Source organism: Odontesthes bonariensis, chromosome 4 (genome assembly GCF_027942865.1).
Source record: "Odontesthes bonariensis isolate fOdoBon6 chromosome 4, fOdoBon6.hap1, whole genome shotgun sequence".
Taxonomy (NCBI): domain Eukaryota; kingdom Metazoa; phylum Chordata; class Actinopteri; order Atheriniformes; family Atherinopsidae; genus Odontesthes; species Odontesthes bonariensis.
The window spans coordinates 34,038,440-34,060,861 of NC_134509.1; the positions used below are offsets into that span (position 1 = coordinate 34,038,440).

At 42.0% G+C, this 22,422-nt stretch overlaps 1 protein-coding gene and 1 pseudogene across 2 annotated transcripts in view; both read right to left on the reverse strand.

Annotated features, from left to right (window-relative positions):
* The window catches only part of mad1l1 (mitotic arrest deficient 1 like 1), a 68,517-nt gene that overhangs the window by 31,885 nt on the left and 14,210 nt on the right, over positions 1-22,422 (reverse strand). For both annotated transcript variants that reach the window (XM_075464071.1, XM_075464070.1), the window contains exons 12-16: positions 17,265-17,405; positions 16,953-17,009; positions 15,908-15,999; positions 15,642-15,732; positions 619-850 (exon numbers count right to left, since the gene is read on the reverse strand). In XM_075464071.1, coding sequence (XP_075320186.1) covers positions 619-850; positions 15,642-15,732; positions 15,908-15,999; positions 16,953-17,009; positions 17,265-17,405 — 613 coding nt within the window. The remainder of the gene's footprint in view (positions 1-618; positions 851-15,641; positions 15,733-15,907; positions 16,000-16,952; positions 17,010-17,264; positions 17,406-22,422) is intronic.
* Positions 22,082-22,200, reverse strand: LOC142379524 (U2 spliceosomal RNA; annotated as a pseudogene).

The following is a 22,422-nucleotide window of genomic DNA, read 5'->3' on the forward strand; positions in this document are numbered from 1 at the left end:
TTAAACTTTCACCAAATGTAGACATTTTTAAATCCAGGTTAAAGACATTTCTGTTCTCATGTGTCTATGCATGAAATATCTTTTAACTTATCTAGACTGTTGCCTGTTTTTAAATTCATTTAAATGATTTTATTTGTTTCTTTGTATATTCTTTTATGTATTTTTAATGCTTTTTGCACTCCCTGCTGCAATGCTTTTATTTTATGTAAAGCACTTTGAACTGTTTGTACATGAAATGTGCTATATAAATAAATTTGATTTTTGATTTTTTGAATGTAATAAATAGCAGTTAAGGTACAAGATTTCTTAGTTTCTGTCATTAAAGTTTGTGATGAGTTTAAATATAAACTCTCTCTCTCATGAACTTTATCAACTTCAGTGATATCTAATAAAGAAAATAAATAAATATATAAAACTGACTGACTGAATAAGTTCACTGCATCGTGTAACAATGTCCGCTATGTCTTTGTCGAGATTTCTTCTCTCGGCTTTGATGACAATGAAGAAAACCAAAGAAAGAGCCAATGCAGCAACTCCACCTTCTCTCATTTGTTAAGACAGCAGCACAAGCTAACGACACAGGTTGGTGCACTAGGGTGCCCATGGAGCGAGGCTTACCCAGCACCTCTTTTGATGGGGGCAAACTGAGGCTGTGGCTGGGGTTGTACACGCTGGAGTCGTCGTGCGAATGCACCGCCGCGCCTCCGTCCTGCAAGGAGCGCACGAGTTCCCTGAGACGTTTCACTTCCTCTCCAAGAGCCTCCACTTCCTGCTGGCGCTGTTGCTTAGCAACAGTAGTGGGGTTCATTTTGAAGTGGAGTACTCGGGTCTTGACTGGATCGTAGTCTCCCTGGGACAAATAGAGAGACAGACATAAAGCCATATGTAATAAAGTTTTTTTTGTTACATAACCAGACCAGTCTAGGTGAATCAGACTTCATGCTCTCTTTTCCACTTTTCTTTCTCACTCTGTAAGGTGAAGAGTCTTTTTTGGTGCGAGGACAACACGATGAGCCATAAACACACAGACAAGAACACACAAACATCACGGCTCCTGATTAATGGCTAAATTGGATTCCATATGCTCTCAAGCGACGGTTGCAAATAAACTGCAGGTGGAGAGGGGGGGGTGAGAAAGAGAAAATTAGGATAGGAAACAGGGAAGGATGCAGAGAGAAACCAAACAACGGGTGGTGGAGGAAATGCCTCACACACTTATAACGCTTTGTATAACTCAAAAGGAAGATTTCCAAAAATTAAGAAAAGAGAATACGTGTATTTATATCAAACCATTTTCAACTGCATTTGCACAAAGTTGGTGTTCATTTTCACAGAAAACAAACAAACAAAAAAAAACTGATATAATAAAATATTACCCCTGGTAGGTTTTTTTTTTTTTTTTGATAGAATTTATGCTCACATAAAATTTACAAAATGTATTTCCAGGGAAGCAAGGTGGAGTGTTAAGTGCCCAAGGCCACAAATCTCTTATTTATAGAATAACAAAACAAAAAAACAACACACCTAGTACCGGGGGAACAAAGCTTCTATAGGAAAAGAGCTCTGGCCAGCAGGTGAAAGCAGAACAGGAAGAAATTAAGTGCATGAGAAAGAGAGACTTGTTCCATCAGGGATGGAAAAGGCCTGGGAACACCTTCCGTTTTTAACACTGCCCAACAAGCTGCACTGAAACATCCACTTACGTTCTCAGCATGGAACCAACAAAGAGGGGACGTATGAGTCACTGATGGAACAGCTGAAACACTAATAACCCAGCGTCAGAGTGTTTAAACTGAGGGTATGTAAGTGTAAAGCACCCAGTAACTAAACAGGTTATTTACCTATGCCTCTAAGGCAACGAGGTGAAGCTTGGTGGAAGTTACACTCAGATGGTTTTTCCTTTTAAGGGCGAAGTCAGAATGACCAGCAAGATCAAGAAACAGATGCTGCGTCTCTACAGTCTCTCTCCTTGGTGGAATGTAGAGAAGATGCACAGTGAAAGCATCAGATGCAATAATAGTGCTGCAGCAAGACGCAAATATTTATATTTTTCCATCATATTCTCATCAAAGCCCTTATAAACACAGGATACTTAATACTAATACTAAGGCTGGGCAACGATTAAAATTTTCAATCTAATTAATCACACGATTTCCCTGATTAATCACGATTAATCGCATTTGTACAAAAATCCAAAAATGAATTCAAAAGTAGTGTATAGCTTTTAGCATTTAGTTTTATTTTAAATGTGCTGCCATATGAATGAAAGTGCCATAACATTTGTTGTGCAAACACACTTTCAACATCAGCATTTTTATGTAGTTTTTATGAAGAAGCCTCGCTCCACTGTCTGTTTCCTTGAATGACTTGCTGCTATCAGTTGTGTGTTTTGCCTTTAAGTGATATTTTAGACTGGAACTACTACGATGAGAAGACAATTCAACTTGGCAGTGTTTACAGATGACTTTGGTTCTGTAAACTCCGGCGTCTGGAAGAACTTTAAAATGAAAATGGCCGAGTAAAAGTTCCGTACCCTTCTCTAGGTTTGGTGGATCCGCCGATGACTTTCTTTTCCGGTTCCGCAGCAGACAGCAACAGACTTTAACAAAATAAAAGCCTGTGAGCAACAGACTTTTACAATAATAAAATAAATAATAAAACCTGCGTTAATGCACGATAAAATATTTATCGGCGTTAAACAATTAACGCGATAATAACGAGTTAACTCGCCCAGCCCTACTTGGTACACAACGTTGTAAGGAGCAAGCTGTCCTGAAGAGTATCAAGAGTAGAGCCGAGGAGCTCAGGAGCATTCAGTATGAGTTGCTAAGATTTGGAAAAGAGGAGCGAAAAGCTGCAATGTCATCTTCTGATTGCCTTGTGTAAAGAGTTGTGTAACACTAACCGTGCTCCTGCACTCAAAGCCCACAATGAGGAGGTGTCTGGTCAAATCAAATCAAATTTATTTGTACAGCACATTTCAGGTACAAACAATTCAAAGTGCTTTACATAAAATAAAAGCATTGCAGCAGGGAGTGGAAGCATTAAAAATATATAAAAGAATATAAAGAGAAACAAATAGAATAATAAACCTTTAATCATGTTAATGTTTCTGAGATGGTAAAAAGCTGCCTTGGTGACAGCTTTGATGTGGCTGCTGAAAGTCAGATCTGAGTCTATCAACACTCCGAGGATACTAACTTGGTCAGTGATTGTAAGGGTCCGAGTTTCAAGATATTTACAAACGCTGACCCTCTTCTCTTTGCTACCAAACAGAATGATCTCAGTTTTGTCTTCATTTAATTGTAGAAAATTCTCTCTCATCCAGGTGTTTACTTCCTGCAGACACTGACACAGTACGTCTGCTGGGCTGCAGTCGTCCGGTGACAGAGACACATAAAGTTGTGTATCGTCTGCATAACTGTGATAATTGATGTTAAAGTTCTGCAATATCTGACCCAAAGAGAGAATATACAAGTTAAACAGAAGAGGTCCAAGAATTGACCCCTGGGGGACTCCACAAGTCATGGCCACTCGCTCAGATTCATAGCTGCCATTTGTAACAAAATAACTCCGGCCTTCTAAGTAGGACCTGAACCAGTTAAAGGTGGGGTATGAGATCTTGGAAAAACGGTTCCTGCAAGCTATATTTTTGAAAATACACAACCTTGCCTCTCCCTTCAGCCCACCCCTCGAAACCACGCCTTCAAAACACATGAACGAGTCACGAGTCTGTGAACGCGCAGGGAGGGGTGAGGGGGGCTGACGGTTGATTGGCGTGTCAGAATCCAATAGAAGTAACTCTCATCATTACTTCTATTGGTCAGACATTTCCTCTTGCTACACCCTTTACAGTGGACTAAAATATTTCGGTTTTTTTCCAAACATTCTATTTTAGTGGGTGCAATGGGGTCGTGAGGAGGTTTTCCAGACAATATGATAAAAAATGCTCCAGAAGACATCACAGACCCCACCTTTAAGGACCACTCCAGAAAGTCCAACCCAGTTTTCCAGCCTTTGCAACAGGATTCTGTGATCTACAGTATCAAACGCAGCGCTGAGGTCCAACAGAACCAGGACTGAGATATTACCAGAATCAGTATTCAACCTGATGTCGTTCAACACTTTGACCTGAGCTGTTTCAGTGCTGTGATGACGTCTGAAGCCTGATTGAAAGTTATCAAGACTTCCACTTTCATTCAGAAAGTCGTTGAGCTGGTTAAATACAACTTTCTCAATAATCTTAGATATAAAAGAGAGATTAGAGACAGGTCTGTAGTTGTTTCTCATAGAGGCGTCTAGAGTTCTCTTCTTTAGGAATGGCTAATGGCAGCTGCCTTTAGTGACTTGGGAAAAATGCCTGATGCCATCCATCCATCCATCCATCCATCCATCCATTATCTTCCGCTGGTCCGGGGATCGGGTCGCGGGGGCAGCAGCTTAAGCAAAGAGACCCAGACGTCCCTGTCCCCGGCCACTTCCTCCAGCTCTTCTTGGGGGACCCCGAGGCGTTCCCAGGCCAGCCGAGAAACATAGTCTCTCCAACGTGTCCTGGGTCTTCCCCGGGGCCTCCTCCCAGTGGGACGGGCCCGGAACACCTCACCGGGGAGGCGTCCAGAAGGCATTCTCACCAGATGCCTGAGCCACCTCATCTGACTCCTCTCGATGCGGAGGAGCAGCGGTTCTACTCCGAGCCCCTCCCGGATGACCGAGCTTCGAACCTTATCTCTAAGGGAGAGCCCAGACACCCTGCGGAGGAAACTCATTTCGGCCGCTTGTATTCGCGCTCTCGTTCTCTCGGTCACTACCCACAGCTCGTGACCATAGGTGAGGGTAGGAACATAGATTGACCGGTAAATCGAGAGCTTCGCCTTCTGGCTCAGCTCCTTCTTCACCACGACGGGCCGGTGCAGAGCCCGCATCACTGCAGACGCCGCACCGATCCGTCTGTCAATCTCCTGCTCCATTCGTCCCTCACTCGTGAACAAGACCCTGAGATACTTGAACTCCTCCACTTGGGGAAGGATCTCATTCCCGACCCGGAGAGAGCATTCCACCCATTCCACTGCCTGATGCCAGTGAGCTGTTAACTATTTGTAGGAGATCACTTTCTACTGAGGTAAAAACAGTTTTAAAAAAGTCGGATGGTATTATGTCCAGAGTGCAAGTGGTTGATTTCAGATGCCGAACTGTTTCCTCTAGGATTTTCAAATCAACAATATTAAATTGTGACATAATGTCAGAGTTATTTCTAGGTTTTAGACACAGATTAGTTTTCTTGTTTGTCTGTGTTGCATGAATGTTTTGTCTAATCATTTTGATTTTTTGGCTAAAAAGTTGGCAAATTCGTTGCATTTCTCTGTGGAGAGGAGGTCTGGGTTTGACTGTTTAGGAGGATTTGTGAGTTTTTCAACCATAGCAAACAGAGTTTGAGAATTGTTGACCTTCTTATTAATCATTTCAGATAAATGCAGCTGTCTGGCCTTGCACAGCTCATTGTTATAACTACGCAGGCTTTCTTTGTACAGCTCATAGTGAATCTGAAGCTTTGTTTTCCTCCATTTACGTTCAGCTTTCCTGCATTCTCTTTTCAGGTTTTTGACCGTAGTGGTGTTTCTCCATGGTGTTTTCTGTTTGATCAAGGTGCCCTTGATTCTTATCGGTGCAACAACTTCCATTACATTCAAAATTTTTAAGTTGAAATGATCCAGCAGTCCTTCAACCGACTCTGCGCTGAGTGTTGGTAACATAGCTATGGCTTCCCTAAACTGAGCACTTGTGTTCTCATTAATGTACCTCTTCTTAACTGAGAAGCTGGTTACTTGAACATTCTGAGTGATAACCCCCTGACCCCCCACCAGCACTCACGATCTGTGAAGAGGATGTTCTGTCAGTCTTTCAGACAAAAGATCAGGAAGGCACCCGGCCCAGACGGTGTGTCACCTTCCTGCCTGAAGGTCTGCGCTGACCAACTGGCCCCCATCTTCACCCGGATCTTCAACAGATCCCTGGAGCTGTGCGAAGTCCCCTCATGCTTCAAACTCTCCACAATAATCCCGGTCCCCAAGAAACCCACCATCACAGGACTGAACGACTACAGGCCTGTTGCCCTCACATCTGTAGTCATGAAGTCCTTCGAGAGACTGGTGTTGGGGTACCTGAAGGACATTACAGACCCCCTGCTGGACCCCCTGCAGTTTGCCTACCGAGCGAACAGGTCAGCGGATGATGCCGTTAATATGGGACTGCACTACATCCTGCAACACCTCGACTGCAGGGACGTACGTCAGGATCCTGTTTGTCGACTTCAGTTCGGTGTTCAACACCATCGTCCCAGCCATCCTACGCAACAAACTCACCCAGCTCACTGTGCCCTCCTCCACCTGTCAGTGGATTACAAACTTCCTGACTGAGAGGAAGCAGCAGGTGAGGCTGAGGAGCATCACATCCAGCACCCGGACCATCAGCACAGGTGCCCCCCAGGGGTGTGTACTCTCCCCACTGCTCTTCTCCCTTTACACCAACGACTGCACCTCAAGAGACCCGTCTGTTAAACTCCTGAAGTTTGCAGATGACACAACAGTCATCGGCCTCATCCGGGACGGTGATGAGTCTGCATACAGACGGGAGGTTGAACGGCTAGTCTGCTGGTGTGGTCAGAACAATCTGGAGCTGAACACGCTAAAAACAGTGGAGATGACAGTGGACTTTAGGAGAAGCCCCCCCCACTCTGCCACCCATCACCATCACCAACAACGCAGTGTCTGCTGTGGAATCCTTCAGGTTTCTGGGCCCCACAATCTCTCAGGACCTGAAGTGGGAGACCAACACAGTCACTACCATCAAAAAGGTCCAGCAGAGGTTGTACTTCCTGCGGCAGCTCAGGAAGCTCAACCTACCTAAGGAGCTGCTGATCCAGTTTTACACCGCCATTGTTCAGTCTGTTCTCTGTTCATCCATCACCGTTTGGTTCGGATCAACCACCAAACAGGAAAAAAACAGACTGCAACGGACAATAAGGTCTGCAGAGAAGATTATTGGTGTCAGCCTGCCCTCCATCCAGGATCTGTACCTGTCCAGAGTCAGGAAACGGGCAGGTTACATCTCTGCAGACCCATCACACCCTGGACACAAACTGTTTAAACTCCTCCCTTCTGCAAGGCGCTACAGAACTCTGTACGCCAAAACAACAAGACACAGGAACAGTTTCTTCCCTCAGGCTGTCTCTGTGTTAAACAGCTAAAACCGGACTTCAGTGTTTCATCCTTGCACCATGCACCAATTTGCACTTTGATTTAATCTTGTTCTATGTCTATTTTTTTGTAATTGTTGCACTAAAGAGAGTGAGGTGTAACCGGTGTCAAATTCCTCGTGTGTGTCCACATACCTGGCAATAAAAAGCGATTCTGATTCTGATAAATAAATCAAATAAAATACAAAAATGGTCAGACAAGGCCAAATCAATAACCACAACAGAAGAAATATCAACACCTTTAGAAATGACCAGGTCCAGAATGTGACCTCGAAGGTGGGTAGGTTCTGTTACATGTTGCCACAAACCAAACATGTCCAGCACAGAAGAAAATTCTTTGGCAGTACCATCCGTCATATTATCCATGTGAATGTTAAAATCCCCGGTCAAGATAAAATGGTTAAAATCAGTTTAAATAACAGACAATAATTCAGAAAATTCATCAATAAAACTTACACAGTATCCTGGAGATCTGTAAATGATTAAGAACAGGATTTTAGGAACACCCTTTAAAATAAAACTAAGATATTCAAAAGAAGTGAATTCACCAAATGAGATCTCTTCACACCGCAATGTATCTTTAAATAAGGCAGCTTCTCCCCCACCTTTCCTACCATTTCGGCATTTATCCATAAAAGTAAAGTTTGGCGGGGCTGTTTCATTAAGAACAGTAGCACTTTTGCTCTCTGTTAACAATGTTTCTGTCAAAAAAAGAAAATCTAAATTGTGTGAAATTATGAAGTCATTAACTAACAGTGACTTATTGGACAAAGATCTAATATTAAGTAAGGCTAGCTTTGTGGAGTTTACACTGGTCTCTGTTGTATTCTGAGTTGTACGTGGTACCGTTAACAGATTAGATAGATTCACCCAGCAGGCTGATTGTTTTCGATTCCTCCTTTTACTAACTAATACAGGAATCCTATTGAGCCCCAGCTTGTTCTCAGAACAGCTGTCAGTAGTTGGACTACTATAACAGGGACCCTGAACGCATCATGGCATGGTATCTTTGTTTTGAACTCTGGATGTTCTGCTGCTCCTTGAACATCCTGCACATCCCCTTGTGCCCTGCTCTGCCAGGACAGATGATGTAAGAGGAGGAGGTGGGGGTGCCCTGCGTTTCTCGGTAGATGGTGGTCGCTGGAGTCCTGGCTGGGATAGAGACATCCTTTTGAGACCTTGGGTGATGTTGAGTAAAGGGTCTGGTGAGGGGGGAGGGCTGGGGGTTGTTTGCCTCGCTGCTGTGTCCTTCAGTCTAATCTGTACAGTCATGTTTGGGTTTGCCGTCCCAACAGCATGACGTAAGTGTGCACCAAGTAATCTGCATCCAGTTTGATTCGGATGCATGCCATCAGGTCTGAAACGCTCCTTAAAGTTCCACAAGATATTAAAGTTATCAATGAACTTAATACCATGGGCGATGCATACATTTGACAACCATGTGTTTAGGCCAAGAAGTCTGCTGAAAAGTTCAATTCCATTACCCACAATAGGAATGGGGCCTGAAATGGAGACATGGTGTGTTCCATAGTGACACAGTCTCTCCAACAGCAGAGAAAAGTCTTTCATCAGGATCTCAGAGCCAGTCTTCCTTCTCAAAATATCAAAAGACCCTGTGTGGACAATGATCCTCGTGCCATCTGGATGAGTAGACAGAATGGTCGGCAAAATATCTATCAGTTACTAGTATATCCCAACATTTCTGTGTGCAGTCATTTGTCAACAGAGGAACTGACGGTTTAAATCCCAGGACGCATAAAGGAGCCTGGGGGCCGTTCATTGGCTCCATGTCTTTCACACATTTTGTCCATGTACTGAGTCACTGGCAGCGTCAGCCACAGGGACTTGAACCTCAGGAACTTTATTGACAGACAGTGGAGATTGAGGTTGTACTTGGAAGGCATGAAGGCAGAGCAGCGACTTGAATGGAAGGATGAGCCTTAGGGCATTTGTACACCAAAACAACAACCGGCTGTCAAAAACATGGGGAATGTCAGACCCTGTCTAGGTTTTATTTTTATTTTTTCCTTTTTTCAGCGGCGTGGGATGAGAAAATGAGAAAGATCCCTCTGATTGGCTGTTCAGTGTGTTATTTATGAGCTTGAATAAAAAATATAAATGTACCAACCTAGAGGACGTGTTAATTTAAATCTAAACACAGACATAGAAACACACTTAACTGAGCTAAAACCATGGTGAATATTCAAAATCGAGCTAATAATAACCCGATTTCACTGCAAACACGGTTTACATTTTACCCTATTGATCAGTGTAAAGACCACCAAAAATACCACAGTACTTTTTAGAAAAGAAACTAGAAGTACAGTAAGAGTAGATGCATCCTATTCACTTGCTTACTGGGATGTTCCCACAAATTGCCATAGCATAGGGCAGGAATTGGCTAAATGCTGTGCAATATCTGCAAAAAAGCAAACATTAGCAATGGGTTGTCATTGGCAAAAAAAAAAAAAAAGAACAATAATTAGAGAGATCGCACCTCGTGTTTAAGCGAAGAACTAAACCCAAAGACTATGCCAGATCATCTGCTGGAACTGCAGTGTGGATCTGTGTAAGATTATCATGTTTATAATGCACTGTGACAGCAAAAACAATGGTGGACCATGAGTGTCATTTTAGTACTCTATCCAAGCATTACAAAATCCCAGCATTCGCCAAACCTAAAAACACAAAGTATAGTATTTTCAGCTCATGCATAACCCTGTTGTCATGCTTTTCATGTATGTATTTATGGCTTAAATAATCTTAACGGTGTAATGGGCTAAACGGCTACTATTGGTGGGACAAACTATCAATCTAATACTTCATATCTCATCTGAAAAAAATGGTCTAGAAATATCTGCCCGACTGTTTATCACACAGTTGGACTTGTGCATGGAAGCACATGCACAATCCAGGGACTGTTGATGCAACCTTCTGTAACAGCAACAATTATCTGTCTAGACACAAAAATAAGAAAAAGAGCACAAAAGTACAACTGAGTAAAACAGGAATGAACGCAGAACCCTTCAAATTAATAAGCCCTGGCACTTCATTAGAAAATCAACATTGAAAAGTTCTGACACTATAAGTTCTGCTCTTCATAAAAGGAAATTGAAACATTTAAAAAAAAAAAAAAAGGCTGATTGTTGCACTGAGGCTGCAGAATCCTGAACGTAACTTTTTAAACAGCTTGCAGATCTCATCATCTCAGGTAAACCAGAGTAAGGTTGATTCTAGTCCAACCCCCCTCTTCGTAGAAGCCCTTTTAGCCCTTCTATAAGATGATTAATTCTGTGTAAAGAGAAAAAAATAAAAAAAAACTCCAACACACACTGTGCAGAGCGACTTCTTTCTTTCGCACCACGATACGACTGCCTACAACAAGCTGCTGTTAGCTGCTGGGCTGAAGTCCAGAAATATAAACACTCTTTAACGAGATTCATTTGCTTTCTTATTATCGCTTCTATCATTGCTGATTAATGCACCTGCAGAAAAGGCACACAGTCGGCTTCAGTTGCATTAACTCAAAATCTGTCCCGTGTTACACATTTTTTAAATCGGGGAGATTTTATTGGTGCTTTGGAGCATTATCACAGTGAAACAATTAAGAGTTGAACATTTTATTGCTCTCAAGCACATTTTAGTTATCAGGACCCTTGCCGACTCTGTGGCCTTCTGTGGAGACGACGGTGTCCGACAGATAGAGCATGAAAAAAAAACAAGAAAATGCACTTTGTCTGCGTTCGCCTTAAATCCATCCCTGTGGAGTTTCGGTTGTTTGTTTGGTTTTTCTGTGCCTTGGAGCGCAAACGCTGTGAAACAATCAGAGATGAATGTTTTATTGCCCTGCTTTGACGACTCTCCTGTTCCAATCCGAGCTCCGTCTCCTCATTCATTCTGGATTTTTTACAACATGAGGGTCTGAAATTTGAATGTTGTGTTTACACAACTACTCCTGAAGGCACACTTTATAGAATTTGGGGATTTTATGAGCTATTCTGAATTTTAAACTACCTCCTATCAGGACCCTATTCTGTGGCAGAAATCGGTTTAGCCCCCGGTTGCTGCAGGTGAAAAATCGAGGGGGGAAAGGACTCCCTAAAAGATCCTGGTTCTTGGAAAAAAGGTTCCCATGGCAGAAATGCTGCGATGCACCTGCAGGTTTATATTCACCTTCATTTTCTGAAATAAAAGCCGTTTAATCCCAGGCGTGACAAGGCTTCAGCGACAGCCGACAGTCCACAGATGGTTTCTTTATAACAGCTACGTGTTTGGATTTTATGACTCTTTCTTTCTTATCTGCGATGATCAGTCTGAGCTGATTTGTCCAAAAATGGGATTGGATCTGTTCTTTTAACAATAAAAAGGATAGCTTTGATCAATTATGAACCTCTAAATGAGCACAGTACGGCCTCCTTAACAGCAAGGCTCAAACTCTTGGAAATTCATGTTTAACCAATCTGGAGCAAATACATCCCTAATAATTGATTACATGTGATATAACTCACAGGAAAACTTCAGCAGGTGCCGCTCTCAACTGCTCGGTGTGGAAGAAAATCTGGTACACATGATGTGAATGTGCTTACGTGTTTGTCTCCATCAATAATGAACACTAGAAATAAAAAGGGAAACCAGTGGTTCTGAAAATACAAAGATGAAAGCTTTGCAGATCTGAAATTCTAGCCTCTTCTCCTCTCAAGAAGAGAGCTCATTAGTAAGGATGCCCAGCAACAGCAGCCGTACGAGACAAAACGAAGAAGAAAAAAAGCCAGGGGGAGCAAAACAAAGAGTTTCTTAAATATAACCCGGTATGTGAACTCTTGGGTCAAGCAGCATTAGAGGAGTATGACTACTTTCAAAGGTAGGCCAAAGACCGTTAATCACCTGTACAGATTAGATGGCCTTCAGAACATCCTAAAACTTGACTGGACAAGCTGTTCTTAATAAGTAGAGAATGTATTCAACAAGAAGGCCTGGCAATGACCAACATCTATCATTCTAAACAAAATCTACCAACCGTGGGGTCACATGGCACTGAAAGGATCAGATAATTGGCTAAATTACAATAAGAATGAGCTGAGCAAGGGTAATTATCCTTGGATATATGGCGGTGAAGGAATCGGATCAGGGGCACAAAGCATGTCATACCTCGGTATGATAGGTGGCGCTGTACCCAATTCAGCTATTGCTAATAGAGCCACTTCCTGTTGACCTCTTCAACACCAACAACAACAACAAACTCAGGCATTGGAGAAAGATGGCGAACGAAGAGCCAGATGAAGCTACGTCCCTCTACATTTGGTCTGTGATGAGCTGCTTGTTGCACAAACGCGATGCACAACGGAGCATTCTCCATCGCGTTGTTTGTTTCTTTCTGACGGCGACAACAACAGTAATATCGTCTCCTTTGACTTCCGGGTCACGACCCCGGGAAAATAATCTCGAGTATGCGCAGAACGCAAAGTCTAATTCACCACGTGCTTCAGCGTCTACAAGCAGGTTTAGTGTGACTTTCAACCGAGTTACCTCGGGGTCTTAATCCGATCGCGAGTAACTCAATTCGACCCAATTTCTTGTCAGATTAAGGTATCACATGCACTTAAAGCTGCAGTCTGCAAGATTTGTTGTTGTCATACGTAAAGTCCTACTTTTTGGCATTTTAAGAGTTTACATGATCTATCAGAACGCTTAAAGTTGAAAACGGTGACCTCCGTAGTCGCAAAATGCAAGAAATGCTTATTTTTTAACCGAAAAATAAAAAGTTATTCAACTTCCTGTCCCGCCCCTTCAAAACACATGAGAACTCGTGCACGTAGACGTGCACGCCAGATGCGCCTACACGACTCCTCATTCATCAACTCACCTGTCATTTGCGATCATGGAAGACACAGTAAGTAGACTAGCCCGTAATGAAGTTCAATAGTCCAGATAAATAAGCGTGGGGACGAGCCTACCTTGTATCGCGCATGCACAATCGGTGATTGACAGGCAGCAGAGCCCAGCTCGTAAAACCTGATTGGTTACCTTTTACCGGTCCGGTCTGCAATTTTGTAAACAAACCTGCTGGCTTTGGAGGGACCTAGCGGGACATATAGGGGACCTAGAGAACTCATTTTTTTTTGTATTGGGGTATTTAATGTACTACTTTCAGAATCCCCGGACAGTTCCAGGTATTATGCTTGAAAAAGAGTTGCAGACTGCAGCTTTAATAACTCAGTCTTATTGTAATTTAGCCAATAATCCGATCCTTTCAGTGCCATGTGACCCCACTGAGTGTCTGCACACAAGATAGCAATCCCACAAGTTACTTTAGCTGGAAGCAGTTAGGAATGAACATATTTACATGGAAATAAGTTTTAAATACAACGGTGAGGCGTTAGTTTATGAACAATACTGGAACATCATGCAAATCTATTTACTCGTAACTTCTATGACTGCTTTCGTTACTGCGGGGGTGCATGAACACAGCACAGCACGGTCTTTAACAGCACCGTGTAGATCGCAGCCTGCTTCATAAATCATTGTCACTGGATATGTTTGGATTCCACAAACATCTCAAGCCACACCAGGAATCCTGTTTGCAGGCACTGATGTTTAGCTAGGTCAGCCTCCTCTCTTCACTAATTACAAATAGTTAACAGCTGTTTTGATTCGATTTGATTTAATTTTTTTTTTTGTGCTGATCACTAATAAAACACGATGATTTGGTGCCTTGATATATTGTTTAATTGCTCAGTCCACAGCAGCAATCTCGTTACACCAGCAGCCTGAGTGGTTGACAGTCACGCTCGTCTGTGTGATCAAAATATAGAGACAAGGCATAAATTATGGATTAGACTGCAGTAATGTGATGTGCGAGTTGGTGGAATGAAAAATCCAATTGTCAGTTTCTTGAAGCATTCGGTTATACATTCAGCCATTCATTTCCCCCTTAAAAAACTCGCTCACATCTTCATGCGGTCTGATGTAGAGGACTCTTAGTGTGCATTAGAGCATGGAGCAGTCTTAAATATTAGCTCAGAAAAACTGACCTGATCCACTGACTGTGTAACCTTGAAACCTGGAAACACACACACACACACTCCTGCCCACACCCGGTTGTCTGTTGCCTTAAAAGGTAGCGGCCATGCTTGACGAGACATGGATTTCATTCACTCCACAGTTAAATGCCACACATTTTATTGAAGTGCCCTGGTGGGCTTAGTTTGGCCCAGACTGAGTCAGGGGAGTAAGAGAACCCAACTGAAAGGAAACGCACAGACTGACACACACTCTGTATAGAGCAGTGATACTCACCATTTTTTACACAAGAGCCACATTGGCAGAGCAAAATCAAGGGAAGAGCCACTTTTAGGACAACATACTAAGTCCCCTTTTGCAAATATGCATTTCTACATATATAACATCCCACAAAAAAAGAAACAACACAGCCAATACATTTTCAATTAAGACCATATTTGCCTTAATACTGGGATGAGCGGAAGCTGGCATGCATGTCCTTGACTTTCTTCATGTTGTATTTGTAGTTTGTTGTTGTAATCATAGTGAGACATTCAAGATGAGCATGGTTTTTGTGCTGGTTTTTGCCCTTTTTTTTTTTTTTAAACTTAAAAACCGATCCATTGTGCCTGCATCTCGCGCTGGCTAAAGGAGCTAGCGTGCACTGCGGTCAAGTGTGGCGGTGGTTTAAGCGGGCTGCGTTGCCAGGTTTAACAGAGCCCACTTTAGGAAACACCATTAAGCCTTAATTAATACTTAGTGAAAATACTTAATACTACAAAAACGCAAACTTAATACAAATACTTAACACTGTGCAGTATTCGCTGTATGTTATTTGAAAAAATTTATTGTTATTGTTACCATATTGTTATAAGCAACTATGCCAGTGCGAGCCACCAATTAAAGCTTGAGGAGCCGCATGTGGCGCAATGAGTATCTCTGGTATAGAGCAAGAGCCATTAAAAAGGAGAGGGGATCAGTTATAACAAAGGGACGAGCTGGATTAGATGCATGAAGTTAAACTTGTGTGTGTCAGTGATGTTAAGGAAGAAGGACTTATTCAAATGTAGCCAATTTCATTCACATTTCAAACTCTAAATGTATTCATCCCAGCCCTATGCTCAGTCCACTGTAATTCATTCATCCAATAAAAGGTGGTGCTTTAAATCAGCCACAGGTTCTACAACTGTTCCAGCGGACGCTGCTGGAATGACACCTGGGTCCAATTGTGCTGGAAAAAACTGTCAGATAAGAGAAACAGTTGTGTGACTCAATCTGTGGCGTCTTGCAGGTTAGGCTGCTGCCAGTGGGGTTATTAAATTGGTTCCCTTGTGTTACAGGAGTAAATCTATCACACAAAAAACAGTTGGAGGGAATTTTGGGTGCCTACCTGCAGGTTGTGTCTCTCCAGTCTCATCTCCAATATGTTATTCTGTCCCTCCAAACGTTGTCGCTCCGTCTCTAAATCTTCAATTTTCTGTCTGAAAAATGCACGCACAAACACATTATTCAGCAAGTAGAATGGAGCTGACAGAATGGGTAACCTCAGATGTATTATTCAGCACAGAACAGGAGATTTTGGTGATGTAATCCGACATTTTCATCTACATAAGCAGGAGTTTTTGGTGGTTGCAACAGGTTGTGCGGGCTAACTACCTCAGTATGCTGATCTCCTCTTTGGTCACTAAAGAGCTGCCATCAGCAGCAGCAGCCTGCTGCTTCTTTAAAGCATCCAGCTCCAGCTCCACCTGGGACAAAAAGAAAGAAAATCAGTCTGCACTGACATCATACCACTTTTGGCCAAGGGCCTGGCAGGAACCTTTGGCCTGCAGATAAATCCTGACACCCGATTGCCGTTTTTGACAGCTACATCAGGACATTTAACACAGAAAATATTCTTCAGACTAATTTTCTGTTTCATAATGTCCTAATCATCGTCCTCTCTACACTTGTACATGTGTCTGTCTCTTAGTTACTCTCCGATCTTGCTTTCTTTCCGCAATTATGTCTCATTTAGGCGGATTTTCTCTCTTTCTGACGGCATCCGTCTGGCTCTCTTCTCATCCTCACTCCCGGTGTTCCCAAGACGAGTAAGTAATTACCGCTATACGAGACAGGTGGATTTCATGCGTCAGTACTCATTGCCATGGCTATGTTGATGTCACCGTGGCGACAAGGACCCACAAAAAAGAAGGAAAATTGAGTAAAAGCACAAAGAATTCAGAGACTGTGAAAAAGTTTATATTTAACCTGCCAAATTACTACGTTTTAGTTCATGGATTTCATTTTGTGTACATTTTCTGTGATTCCCAACTTAGGTCAGAAACGGCAAAATAAGCAGATTGATTAAAGGCATAGCTTAGAAAAAAAAAAAGCAGCCTAATTGTCTTTATTGAGTCGAGTGAAAATAATGACTGTTGATTCACATCCCATGTGATAGCATTACTGTCAGGTACCGCAGACAGCACAGGTGATAATGAGGATACATCGGGTGATGTTCGACGAGTATTAAGTAAAAACAACAGTAATTCACACTTTTGGGATCACTTATCTATTTTCTCCCTTTTGGTTGCCAGAAAACGATGAAGCGTGATGAGGTAAAGCTGAATGGATCACACAGAGTCTTTACAATAGGTTGACACTCTACGTTCTGTCTAAGAAAAAGCCAAGCACTGGGACGAATGTGTGCAAATATACTTACTGTTTGCAGCTGCAGTTTGAGCACCCCACACTCCGCCTGTGCTTTGGTCAGCTGGGCCTGAGTTGATAGGACAAAGGGGAGAAAAAAGAAAATAAATAGATACTCCACACATAAAGTCCCACATATATCTTGTACAGATAGAGTATAGAGACCAATGGCTGAAATAAAAGTTCTATCAGATGTAAAGTTATAATAGGGTCTTTATAACATTAGCATAGCATCACACAGCAATAAGCAGAATAAATGGACTTTATTTTTTCTAAAAACACTAAACTGCAATACACATGTTACACTAAAATGTGACACACTCACCTCCATCTCTGTATTATGGTTCTGAGTCCTCTGCAGTACTTCCTCTGCCTCTCTGAGGCGCTTACTGAGTTGAGGGGAATACTCTGTGGATGCCAACTCACTGTCATAGGACTCTAATATGGCACGCATCCCATCACGCTCCTAGAACACAAAAAGGTGCTCATTAAATGTATTAACAGAGATGGAAACCCTTTACTGGATGAATTTCTATGTGAGGAAAATTCGAGCTGGGTGATCCCAACTGTCCAATTGTAACAGCAATGTCCAAAAACTCTCCCCGAACTAAGCAAGTGTGTTTGGTTGTGATGAAAACTCACAGCAAATCCTGGAGGAGTAACGTATTACATAAACAGAAGACAGAATGGCAGCGAGTAAATCAACATCCAGCGAAGCGTTGCTGAACACAGTCTGAGGTCTATGACTGTAGATGGATCCAGCTTCTTCTCCCACGAGCCACTAGCTGTGGGACTTAAGTACATGAGACATCTCTGATGCAATGTCTACATTTTATTTAATCTCTCACTAAAATCATTGCACAGCAGATGCCTTATCAGGAGGCATAACATTCGACTTTTCTCTCCCATATGGAAGCTGCATTTCAGGTTAATAATCTTCTGTTTTAATCCACAGAGAGAGAAAAAAAAAAAAAAAAAGATTCGGCACATCCACGTGTCTCTCTTTTGAATGCTGAACAATGTTAATTATTTATGCCAGAGACTCAAAGAAACTCAACAAACTGATAAAGAGAACTAACTCTCATGTGAGACTTCTGTGGAGCCCCCGGAGCTAAATGTGCAAAGAAGGATGCAGCACAAGCAGGTGAACATAATGGACAACGCTGCACAAGCAGGTGAACATAACGGGCAACGCTGCACAAGCAGGTGAACATAATGGACAACGCTGCACAAGCAGGTGAACATAATGGACAACGCTGCACAAGCAGGTGAACATAACGGGCAACGCTGCACAAGCAGGTGAACATAACGGACAACGCTGCACACCCTCTGCACAACACAACGATGGAACGACAGAGTGTGTTTAGTTCAGGGGTTCTTCCACTCTGCTGTAACAAAGGAAGGAGGTCATATGCATGTGACAAATAATACTGCAACATTATCGTTTTCTTTGGGATTATTTAAGTACTACTTTTCTCTCCCTTCATTTAATTTAAGATTAAAATGTATATATATCTGCATTTCTCATCTTGAAATAAAAAACAAACATCCGAGTGGAAAGGATGAGTAATAAATCTTAAAAAAACAATATCATGGTGCTTTATTTCCTATATCGTTAGGTTGATTTAAAATCATTAAAAAAAAAAAAAGGAAACGAAAATCTTTCTTTATGCTGGAGAAGTCAATACCAAGACCTGGAGATTAAGCCGACTGGGAAATCAGCACACCGGAACGCCAAAGTGAGGATGGAAAAAACATCTCCGAAGTGGCACCATCCTCGGATAGCTCTAAACTCTGGCAGTACAGCGGATGCATACGAGTGCTTGTCATTGTTTGCACATTCTGCAACAAAGAGAGTGGAAATGTTTCACTTTCCTTCTCACACCACAGCAAAGCGACGTGACTGGGCTTTGTAACCGTCACCGACTCATTACACCGTCTTAATCAAAAGGTCCACCTCAGTGAGCCAAAGTCTGAATATTTACTCTGTATTCAGAGTGCACAGTTAATGACTTTAAAACTGTGTGCAGAGGAAAATGGAATGTTTAAGGTCTCAACTTGGGCCTAATTCAAGACACTCGAAGATAAAGTTAACAGTAAAGTACAGAGAAACGGCACCTTTATTGATGCAAATTCAATAATAAATTCAATAATTCAATTGAACTGCGAGGGTCATTGAAAGCTCAATCGTCAATCATTAACACGGCTAATTTGGGAAAGGGCCTGCATTTCAGACTCAATTAAGGTAATAAATACTTGGAAAGAAACACCACTCCAGATAACAACATGTAATGTGTGAGGATTGGCCTGAAGACGCATTGTAATTCCTGGATGTAAAATCTTATCATTCGGCCACAACTGTCCAGTCAAATTAGCGCGGGGACAAGTACCTGAGCACAAAGCACACGATAACACTAATTACAGTCCATCTGTGCTAGAAGCCCAAAGACGAACACAAAAAAACACAATTCCTTGAAACGGATGACACAACATTAACACACCGTTAACACACAACATCACACAGCAGCTGAAAACGGCCTCTGAGGACAAAGAAGAACCCAAACCAGACATGAACGGAAATAGTTAGTGGAAGGTACAAATACATTTGGAGGTCAGAGTTTGCTCCAAATACTGATCAGCAGCCCCTTTGGCTGTTTACTGACCATTAACGTGCAAAGATATTCACTCAATCTTAATCAAAATCTGTCAGCTCTGCTCTGATAAAAAAAGAAAAAAAGGACAGCTTGATAAAACCGTCGTTACCGTTTTCATCGTCTACTTTTTATTTCAAAATTGCTTTTGTGTCGAGCGCTTTATCTTGTGCGTGAAGCTGGGGCTGAGCCTCTGATGGGTCGGCGAGGCCGTCCCACAAAGTCATATGACAAACAATATAAAGTGTAAGTGCAGGCAAATGATAGCAGGAAGAAGACACGGCCTTCTGGCAAAGACGGATTGCTTCATTTCACTGGAAAGAGAGAAAGAACCCAGTATGTGTGCCATTTAGAAATTTAGAGCAAAGCAGCTGTGAGCCAGTACGTGCGTGGAAGTGTACCTCAAGAAAGAGAAGGAGCTATATGGATCCAACAATTTTTACCTAGCAAGTGCCTCCTTCAGGAGAGTAGCCTGTGGTGTTGACCTTTCAGTGAGAAGTGTAGAAGTGAGAAGTAGCATGACCAGCATGCGGCCCCAACTGCTGAGCTTACAAGCCAAACAAAAGTTGTGTATTTTAGGTGAAAAAGAATTTCTTTAGTGTCCTTTTGCACCTTCCCACCATGGCAAAGCTGGTCCAAACCCTAGAGGCCACTGAAAAGCTAACAGCCAACCCAGAACAAGTCTTTGTTCTGGGTTCAGCCTGACTGGACTGTACAAGCTGACTGAGTGAAATAAACTCCAGGCCACACACTGAGCCAAACGAACAGAACTGTGCTGAGAGCTCGTCTGTAAAGAGAGGTGAGTTAGAAATGTGAGCAGACAAATATGTGATCAGATTTTATTTCTCAGACTGAAACGGCTGCCTTTAATGCTCCCCGATTCCCTGTCCATCTAAAGTCTTTAAGAGCTTATCAGCAGTGACAGAAGTAAGAAATCAATGGCAAACGTAGAGAAAATCCAACTGTAGATGATGAGGATGGAGAAGCATTCTGTAAACCCCCCCCTTACACAGCGATCAAGTGGTCCAGAAACAAGAGCTGGAAAAACCCAGATTAGATGCCTTTCAAATGGCATTGCTCACTTCATTCCCTTGCTAAAACATCTGGACTACTTCATCACGCAAATATTTTTTCCATTTCAAAATATACATACAAGATATTAGGGGAGAGGAAACCTCTTTATTTGATTCTTATTCTAACCAGCAGATGCACGGGAAAAGAATGGGAGTCTGAAGAGTTGTCCAACGGCATCTAATTCAGACAAAAATAAATATCTAATTAGATACTCATCCGTCATCTTCATCGCCGTCTGTTCAGTGTGCAGCCGACTGCTCTAACTTCATTCAACCCTTTGAACTCTGTTATATTTTTTCAAAAACAAACTAGCATTCAGAGCTGTTACACAATTTATAGCCAGGATGACCCAGACGTGGAATCAAAGGCAAAGATCTCCTTCCAACATGAAACGGTCATGTAGTTTATAAAGGTAAAAATCCAGCAAGTGCCTCCGTGAATATCCGAGTCTCAGAAATGGCACAATGTTCGTGCGGCTGACTGGAGGAGATGCTGTGTCACCCAAATAACACATTCATATTTATTCCATCTTAACCTCATTACTGAAGAGTGTTTTAGTTGAATTTTAAAGTAAAAAGATTCATATTATTTATCTATTTACATTAGATTAGATAGATTTTTATTTTCCAACATTTATAAAAAAGAAAATGTATGTAACTATTTGTACACACAAAAGAAAGAAAAAGAGAAATTAAAAACAAAATTCAATCACATAAAGTGCTAATACATAACAAAACATGGCCCGTAAGACTTTGCTGTGATGTTTTCCCTTTTTTTTGGGAACATTTTATTGTAAATCGTCTGTTTATAACCAGCAAAGAGGCATTTAAGGCTGATTTAAGGGCTGCACCTTTAGTAGTGGTGCACCCAATTTTTAAAAGGTTTACAAAGTTAAAAAGGTAGTCTGAAGGCCAAAGACTATATTCTTACTTCTTAAATAGTCACGTTTCCAAATATCGAGTATTTTTCTCAGGTGTTGGTGTCAAGTTTAAAATTATAGGATTTGACAAATCTCCAAGACATCCTCTCAATCTGAAAGACTAATCTCAGTCTTCAGGCTTCAGACATCACACTTTTGACTTCATAACCATTGTTATGCCCCCACCCAAAAAAAAATAAAAAAAATTCTGTAGCTTCAAACTCAGATTTAAAGGGACACTATGTAATAAATTAAGTCATTTATTAGCTCAAATCAACATATTCATTCATAAGTTAGTCCTCATTGGTGTAAAATGATCTCTGTCAAAAATCTCACTTATCCTCCTGAGTGAAGAATAACTTGTCTGTATCGACATAGAGCGGGCAAGCTCTATGGAGGCTGCCATGTCCTTCAGGTCTATGAAAAACGACGAACTGCCGAGAGGGACATAAAGCACTTCGAATCGCGTTTTCCCCAACGCCAGGCCTTTTTTTTTTTTTTTTATGCACCGTTCCTGGAGATACTGCAATACCAGGTCGATGCGTGGAGTGGACGGAGCAAGCCCCTATTCCATCTCCCTGTTCCAAAAATCAATTTAATATAAGGTCCCCAGGTATGGGACGTATCCCCAACGCCAGGCCTGCAAGCGGAAATGACGTCATTTTGACGTCACGTCCGCCGAATGGCTTATTACTGGCGCTAATGCTAAATAGATTTTATCTCGTAAATTATACCACTAATAATGCATTGATTGTTACCAAACTTCTGCCGTAGTACACATAGGCTCTTAACTCACAAAACGAGGCATTAGAAAGTTTGTAAGTTTACCGGGAGTTTAT